We start from the raw sequence: 8,917 nt of genomic DNA on the forward strand, positions 1-8,917 counted from the left end.
TTCCCCCCCACCCCTGACCATCCGCCCCCCACCCCCATCTCCACCGGGGGGGTCTCTCTCACTGCGCAGCGAGTCCCTCCGCCGCCTCCTCCCCGCCCAAAATGGCGGCGGCGCCCCCCCGAGGACCTCGTCACCTTCCTCACGGGCAACAGATCCCTCCGCCCCCCCAGCAACCGGATCTATTTCCGGCCTCCAACGGCGAACTCGCTCAAAGGGTTCTTTAATTGAGAGCCAGGCAAGAGCGCCCGCCCCCTCGCCGTCTCGTCCAATCGCTGATGAGATCGGGGAGATTGACAGCCCTGTCCGCCAAACGACAAGCGGGCGGGCCCCTCGGCGCCGCGGGGGCAGCTGGGAGTTGTAGTTCTCGGGACGTGGCCGTCGATCGAAAGAGGTCCCGGGCCTTCCTTACCCTGCCGTTGCAAGGCAAGCGGGCTCCCTTCTTCCTCCCTCTCCCCCGCCCTCCTGGCGCTCAAACAGTAGCAGGTTGCAAGAGCCGCAGGAGGCAAGGAGGAAGCGGTGGGGAGTTGCCCAGAGAGAGCTTGCCTCCCGGGCGTTGTCGTGCGTGGCCATTGGCAGCAAATAGGTTAGTTAAGGTTTGCAAACTTCCGCCCCAGCAGAAATGCAACCTCGAACTCATGCCAAGGCCCTGGTGGACCCGCCACTGCAGAATGCACACCTGTGCCTTGCAGTTGCCTTCTCTGCAGTTTGCATTTTTGTCCCCCTTCCCTGCCGACTTGTTCATTCCAAGCGCTTAGTACAGTGCTCTGCACATAGTAAGCGCTCAGTAAATACTATTGAATGAATGAAAGAAAGAAAGAAGCAGCGTGGCTCAGTGGAAAGAGCCCGGGCTGGGGAGTCAGAGGTCATGGGTTCGAATCCACACTCTGCCACTTGGCAGCTGGGTGACTGTGGGCCAGTCACTTCACTTCTCTGGGCCTCAGTGACCTCATCTGTCATGGGGATGAAGACTGGGAGCCTCACGTGGAACAACCTGATGACCCTGTATCTACCCCTAGTGCTAAGAACAGTGCTCCACACATAATAATAATAATGATGGTATTTGTTAAGCGCTTACTATGTGCAGAGCACTGTTCTAAGCGCTGGGGTAGACACAGGGGAATCAGGTTGTCCCACGTGGAGCTCACAGACGTCATCCCCATTTTACAGATGAGGTAACTGAGGCACAGAGAAGTGAAGCAACTTGCCCACAGTCACACAGCTGGCAAGTGGCAGAACCGGGATTTGAACTCATGACCTCTGACTCCAAAGCCCGGGCTCTTTCCACTGAGCCACCAACATTATTATTATTATTATAGTAAGCACTTAGAACAGTGCTCTGCACATAGTAAGCACTTAACAAATACCAACATTATTATTACTCTGTGCCTGCGGGGAGCCACCCCGTCCATCCCGCCACACCGGTTGGAGGCGGGGGAGTGGTCAAGGAGGGCTATGGTGAAGGCGGCCATGACAGGAGCCGAAAGTGGTCATGACAGGAGTCAGGGCCGCCGTCGTGGCCTAGAGCGAAGAGGGATGGAGCCCATTTTCCCAGATCAGCCCCATCTCATGGAGTGTTTGCGTGGGAGCTGGATGTGGGCACCCCTGAGCAGGAGCCGCTCCTCGTGCCACCCTCTTCCTCCCCCGGGAGCGGCCTTGTTGCCCATCTTCCCAAAATCCTCACCCCAGCCCAGATTCCAGGCCCGTCTTCCAACCCCCAAGGGTGGACCGTCGGGGGATGACGGGACGGGATGAAGGTCCCTCACACAGACTGCAGTGCCGCCCATTTGAGGCCTACTGGACCAGACCTGGAGTTTGGCTCTATTTGCTGATGGCCCGAGCTGGAGCCCTATCCACCCTCCCCAAGCCCCCAGTCTTGCCCCAGATTCCCCCCATCCCTCTCTCCTTGGGGGCAGACATGTCCACCTCAGGCATTCTGCTGCTTGCCGAACGGGGACGCAGGCCGGGCCCCGGGTGGTGACCGAAGGTGGCCCCGTCAACAGTGACTTGATCTTTTACAGCCGGAGGAGGCAGACGTACAAGGCGGCTGCCAAGAAGTGGAGGCCGAGACCCCATCAGGACCCCCATTTCGCACTCCGCATTTTGCCGGCCGCCGCTGGCCTCGCAGCCTGTGTCCGGCCGCACTGGAGGAGGTTGAGGTGAGAGCCCCAACCCGGCCCCCGGAGAGGAAGGTCCGGCGGGGGGGAGGCGGTTGGGTCCCCTTCTGTTCAACCTCCCCCCGAGCCTTCCCCCCGTCCCCTGTCGTATCCGTTGCCAGGGAGAGGCGGGCAAGGTAACTGACTATTACCCAAGGCCCTGGGCCCTCCCGTGGGGTAAGGCTTAATTTCAGCTTTTTGTTATTTTAGGATGGGGAGAAAATTCCTTCATGGGGGATCCCGGCAACTGAGGAAGGGCTGATTGGTCTGGGGTCGGGGGCAGGGAAGGAGCTGGGGGTTTGGGGAGGGGTGCTAGAGGGGCTGGAGAGGGTGATTTCAGCCATATGCACGCCACAGCCAGGCATGTAGAGCAGACCCCCGCCCCGTACACCCGGCATCCCCACCTTTCTTGCTTCTCTTCCCATTTTTCCACCCTTGTTCCCTCTTCTTCCCCTTCTCATTCCCCTCTTTCCTGCCCTCTCTTCCCACTTCCCCTTTTTATACTGCCCCCTTCTCCCAATCAATCAATATGTAGCGCTTAACAAATACCAACATTATTACGTATTGATTGAGAAGCTACATGGCTTATTAATAATAATAATAATAATGTTGGTATTTGTTAAGCGCTTACTATCTGCAGAGCACTGTTCTAAGCGCTGGGGTAGACACAGGGGAATCAGATTGTCCCACATGGGGCTCACAGTCTTAATCCCCATTTTACAGATGAGGTAACTGAGGCACAGAGAAGTGAAGTGACTTGCCCACAGTCACTTAGCTGACAAGTGGCAGAGCTGGGATTTGAACTCATGACCTCTGACTATAAAGCCTGGGCTCTTTCCACTGAGCCACGCTACTTCTCTCTTCATTCAGTCGTATTTATTGAACGCTTACAGTGTGCAGAGCACTGTACTAAGCGCTTGGAATGTACAATTGGGCAACAGATAGAGACAATCCCTGCCCAACAACAGGCTCACCGTCTAAAAGGGGGGACAGACAGGAAAACAAAACAAGTAGTCAGGCATCAATACCAGGCTTAGTGGATAGAACACAGGCCTGGGAGTCAGAAGGACCTGGGTTCTAGCCCTGGCTCCGCCACATGTCTGCTGTGAGACCTTGGTCAAGTCACTTAACTTCTCTGGGCCTCAGTTACCTCATCTGTAAAATGGTGATTAAGAGTGTGAACCCTTTGTAGGACCAGGACTGTGTCCAACCTGATTAACTTCTATTGACCTTAGCAGTTAGAACAGTGCTTGGCACATAGTAAGCACTTAACAAGTACCATAATTGTTATTACTATTACTGAACATTTATTCTGTGCAGAGAACTGTACCAAGCACTTGGAAGGGTACAACAGAACTAGTAGATATGATTCTTGTTGGCGGGAGATACTAAAATGAGGTCCATTGAGTAAGTTGGCTTTTGAGGAGTGGGTGGGCTGGGGTGTAGTGGGAAAGGAATGAGGATAAATCTGGGGTATTGGGAGCCTTATTTTTTTTAATGGTACTAAGCCCTTTTTTAACAATATTTGTTAAGAGCTTACCTTGTGCCGGGCACTGTACTAAGCACTGGGGTAGATAGAAGGTAATCGGGTTGGACAGTTCCTGACCCATTTGGGTTCATAGTCTTAAGCTCCTTTTTACAGATGACATATCGGAGACACAGAGAAGTTAAATGATTTGCCCAAGATCACCCAGCAGACAAGTGGCGGAGCAGGGATTAGAATCCAGGTCCTCTGACTTCCCTGTTCCTTTCCAGTGGTGGTCAGGAGTTTCTGTGGGATGCTAAGCGGAATGGGCAACCACCGGAGGATTTTTGAGGGCTGGGGAGATGCCTGCACCATGATGTTTGAGGACAGTGATATAGGCAGGGGAATGAGGTATGGACTGGAAAGGGGAGAGGCTGGAGGCAGGGAGACCGGTGAGGAGGCTGAAGCAATAGTGAGCAGTGAAAGAGTGAGGAGGCTGAAACATCGCTAAAATCCACCCCTTCCTCTCAATCCAAATTGCTACCACAGTAATGCAAGCACTTATCCTATCCCGCCTTGATTATTGCATCAGCCTCCTTGCTGACCTCCCTGCCTCCTGTCTCTCCCCCACTCCAGTCCATAGTCCACTCTGCTGCCCGAATCATTTTCCTTCAACAACGTTCGGACCGTGTTTTCCCACTCCTCAAGAAACTCAAGTGGTTGCCCATCCGCCTCCGCATTAAATACTCCTCTTCATTGGATTTAAAGCACTCAATCACTTTGCCCCGGCCTACCTCACCTCACTACTCTCCTGCTACAGCCCAGCCCGCACACTTTGTTCCTCTAATGCCAACCTTCTCACTGTACGTCCTTCTCGTCTATCTCGCCGCCGACCTCTCGCCCACATCTTACCTCTGGCCTGGAACGCCCTCCCTCCTCATGTCAGACAGATAATTGCTCTCCCCCACTTCAAAACCTTATTGAAGGCTCATCTCCTTCAAAAAGCCTTCCCTGACTAAGCCCTCCCCTCCTTTTCTCCCACTCCATTCATCCTCCCTCCCATCCCCTCAGTGCCTATGTATGTGTCTGTAATTAATTAATGCATATTAATGTCTGTCTCTCCCTCTAGACTGTGAGCTCATTGGGGGCAGGGAATGTGTCTTTTTGTTGTCTTGTACTCTCCCAAGTGCTTAGTACAGTGCTTTGCACACAGCGCTCAGTAAATACAATTTAAGGAATGAATAAATAGTTGGGTTACGATGAGTTGCTTGGACTAGAGTAGTGGCAATTTGGATGGAGACGGTGTGGCGGATTCTGGGGATGTGAAGAAAGAATAAATAACCGTGTCCCCTACTCGACCGTAGGTTCGTCGGGGGCAGGGACTATGTCTTTTTATTGTTGTATTGTCCTCTCCCAAGTGCTTAGTATAGTGCCCTGCACATGGTAAGCGCTCAATAGATGCGACTGGACGAATGAAAGAATTGCCTGAATAGGGGTTGAAAGAAAGAGAGGAGTCGAGGATAACAGCAAGGTTATAGGCGTGGGAGACGGGGAGGTCGGTGGCGTCGTCATCGGTGATGCAGAGATCGGTTTTGGACAGGATGAGCTCCAAGCAGAGATGTCCTGAAGGCAATAGGAGATGCGTCGTAGCGGAGAATGAGAGAGTTCCGGGTAGATGTGGGAGTCTTCAGGAAAGAGATGGTGTAGAGGTGGTATAGAGAAGCAGCGTAGGTCAGTGGAAAAGAGCCCGGGCTTGGGAGTCAGAGGTCATGGGTTCAAATCCCAGCTCTGCCGCTTGCCAGCTGTGTGACTGAGGGCAAGTCACTTCACTTCTCTGTGCCTCAGTTACCTCATCCGTAAAATGGGGATCAAGACAGTGAGCCTCGTGTGGGACAACCTGATTACCCTGTATCTACCCCAGTGCTTAGAACAGTGCTCGGCACATAGTAAGCACTTAACAAATACTAACATTATTATAGAGAAGCAGCATGGCTCAGTGGAAAGAGCCTGGGCTTCGGAGTCAGAGGTCATGAGTTCGACTCCCGGCTCTGCCACTTGTCAGCTGGGTGACTGTGGGCAAGTCACTTCATTTCTCTGTGCCTCAGTTACCTCATTTGTAAAATGGGGATGAAGACTGTGAGCTTCCCGTGGGACAACCTGATTACCCTGTATCTACCCCAGCACTTATAACAGTGCTCTGCACATAGTAATCGCTTAACAAGTACCAACATTATTATTATTATTATTATAATCATTATTCTTATTATTATTGTAACTGAAGCCGGGGGAGTGGATGTAGCTGGAGAATAGAAGGAGACCCGAACTGAGCCTTGAGGGACTCCTATAGTTGGAGGGAGGCAAAAGAGCCTCTAGACTGTAAACTCACTAATGGCAGCGAATGTGTCTGTTCATTGTTATATTGTCCTCCCCCAAGTACTTCGTATGGTGCTTTGCACCCAGTAAGCGCTCAGTAAATATGAATGAACGAATAAGCTGGCAAAAGAGACCAAGAAGGAGTGGTCAGCGAGGTAGGAGATGAACTAGGAGAGGACAGCGCGATCCCTCCTTCGCCATTTTTCCCTCTCCCCTTTTTCCCCTCGCCAATTCTCTCCTCTAATGGCTCTTCCTCCCCCCGGACTCTCTCATTTAGACTTGAGCCCCCCAGGAGTCCTTCTGATCTGGGCTCTCTGACTTCTGGAGGAGTCAAATTACCTGGCTCTCTCTTGCCTGGGCTGCCCCAGCATGGGTCCCTGCTCTCAGCACATGTAGAACACACCTCCACATGCACACACACATCGCCACCCCCATTCTTAGCCACCTCGGTAATGCCCACGCATCTCCTCACCCGCCACGCTCCCTCTGGGCAGACTTACCTGAGCAGCTGGTTCTGAAAATCTGCAGGCAAACACACATTTGAATCAGCCCCTACCCTGCCCTAACTGGGATCCCCCCCGGCCATCCCCGTCCCCTCCCAGTCACCCCCCTGCACCCCCAGATCTCTAGACAGTACTCAGAGGTCCCCCGGAGAATCCGCTCCTTCACCAAAATGCAGAGGGCTGGCACGTCCAGGGTTGTTCAGTGTTCTTTAGACTCACTGCCTAATTTCTCTTAGGCTCCCTGCCCGATTTCTTTTGGGCCCTGAGTCCGTTTCCAGATTGTTCTCTGAATTCTTCACTTGCGCCTCTCTCGGTTCCGTGGAACGGGTCTCTCTCCAGGCCACCAGCAGTATTCTGACACTCCCTGACCCCGTCCCCTTTTTCCCTCCCAGGGCTAAAGGGGCTCTTCCAACTCCAGAACCCTCCCTGCCCCATCCTCTATCTCTCCCAGTTCTAATACTAATAATAGTGGTATTTGTTGCTAAACACTGTACTGTGGGCATACAAGGTACTGGGGTTGGACACAGTCTCTGTCTTACATGGGGCTCACAGTCTTAATCCCCAGTTTACAGATGAGGTAACTGAGGCACAGAGGAAGTGCAGTGACTTGCCCAAGCCCACACAGCAGACAAGTGGCCGAGCTGGGATTAGAACCCAGCGTGGCTCAGTGGAAAGAGCACGGGCTTGGGAGTCAGAGGTCATGAGTTCAAATCCCCGCTCTGCCACTTGTCAGCTGTGTGACTGTGGGCAAGTCACTTGACCTCTCTGCCTCAGTTACCTCATCTGTAAAATGGGGATTACCTGTGAGCCTCACGTGGGACAACCTGATGACCCTGTATCTACCCCAGTGCTTAGAACAGTGCTTGGCACATAGTAAGCGCTTTACAAATACCAACATTATTATTAACATTATTAGAACCCATGACCTTCTGACTCCTAGGCCTCCACTGTGCCATTCTCAGACCCTCTAGACTGTGAGCTCGTTGTGGGCAGGGATTGTCTCTCTTTACTGCTGCGTTGTCTTTTCCCAAGTGCTTAGTACAGTGCTCTGCACTCAGTAAGTGCTCAATAAATACAGTCGAATGAATGAATACAGGGGCTCTTCCAACCCCAGAACCCTTCCTGACCCTTCCCCTTCTCTCCCAGGACTCAGGGGGCACTTCCAGCCCCAGAACCCTCCTTGACCCCAACGACCCCTGGGACGTCCCACCCCCGACCCCGGGCATGGGCGCCAGCCCCGAGGCCCCCGCGAGCCCCTTGGAGGGCGAGACCCCGGCCCCCCGACCCAAAGCCCCGGGGCGGAGGAAGCACCGGCGGCGGCCGTCGAAGCAGAAGCGGCCCCGGCGCCCCTACCTGCAGCTGAGCTGGGCCGAGAAGCAGCAGCGGGACGAACGCCAGAGCCAGCGGGCCTCCCGCCTGCGGGCGCAGATGTTCGCCAAGGGCCAGCCGGCGGCCCCCTGCAACACCACCCAGTTCCTCATGGACGACCACGACCAGGAGGAGCCCGACCTGGGCGCCCCGCCGGGGCCGCCCCGGCCGGGCCCGGGCGTCGAGGAGGCCGAGGCGGGCGACAGCGACGGCGGGGGCGGGCGCAGGGCGAGTTCCTGCAGAGGGACTTCTCGGAGACCTACGAGAGGTACCAGGCGGAGAGCCTGCAGAACATGAGCAAGCAGGACCTCATCCGCGAGTACCTGGAGCTGGAGAAGCGGCTGTCGCGGGCCGAGGAGGAGAAGCGGAGGCTGCGGCGGCGCCGGGCCCGGGAGCTGGAGGCCCAGGTCCGGGGGCTGCGGGCCCAGAACCGGCGGCTCCGGGAGGAGAAGGAGGCCCGGGGCCGAGAGGCCGGGGGGCCTGGGGATGAGGGGGCCGGCTCCTAGGGATCCCCCTCTCTCCCACCCCGCAGCAGTGAGAGGAGCTGAAGCCTCGAGCGTGTGGGTATCCATCCCGCCTTCAGCCCCACACCACTCACATTCATATCCTTTTATTTATTCACAGTAACGTCGGGCTCCCCCTCTAGACTGGAAGCTCCTTGTGGGCAGGGAACATGTTTACCCACTCTGTTGTATGTGCTCCCCCAAGCTCAGCACAGTGCTCCGCACACAGTAAGGGGTCAATAAATACTGTGGACTGATTGATGGATTCCTAGTGGTTAGCCCCCCCCCCCCCCCGTTGCTACAGCTCCAGGGGGAGCGGGGAGGTGGACGCCAGTGGGTCAGGGGTCCCCCGGGAATCGGAAACTCCCCCAGGTCCCTTTGTCCCCCGCTCCTCGCCAGGACCCCTGTGTCGAACCCCCTCCTCGCACCCTCGACCCCCAGAACCCAGCTCGGGTCAGACCCTGGAGCCTCTCCCGGGTTCCGATGATTCCCTGAAGATCGGCGGGTCCATCGTTGCAAGAAAAGCCGCCTCTCCACGGCCAGAAATTGTCT

The 8,917-nt window shown here is 55.1% G+C and overlaps 1 protein-coding gene across 1 annotated transcript; it reads left to right on the forward strand.

Moving 5' to 3' along the window:
* Positions 1-380: 380 nt before the first annotated feature.
* Positions 381-8,560, forward strand: HEXIM2 (HEXIM P-TEFb complex subunit 2). Its single transcript, XM_029075701.2, is given in 4 exon segments — positions 381-583; positions 2,019-2,156; positions 7,641-8,073; positions 8,076-8,560. Coding segments are annotated over 2 exon segments (648 nt in total). The 5' UTR covers positions 381-583; positions 2,019-2,156; positions 7,641-7,718; the 3' UTR covers positions 8,369-8,560.
* The last annotated feature ends 357 nt before the right edge of the window (positions 8,561-8,917 follow it).

This window comes from Ornithorhynchus anatinus, chromosome 11, assembly GCF_004115215.2.
Source record: "Ornithorhynchus anatinus isolate Pmale09 chromosome 11, mOrnAna1.pri.v4, whole genome shotgun sequence".
Classification (NCBI taxonomy): Eukaryota; Metazoa; Chordata; class Mammalia; order Monotremata; family Ornithorhynchidae; genus Ornithorhynchus; species Ornithorhynchus anatinus.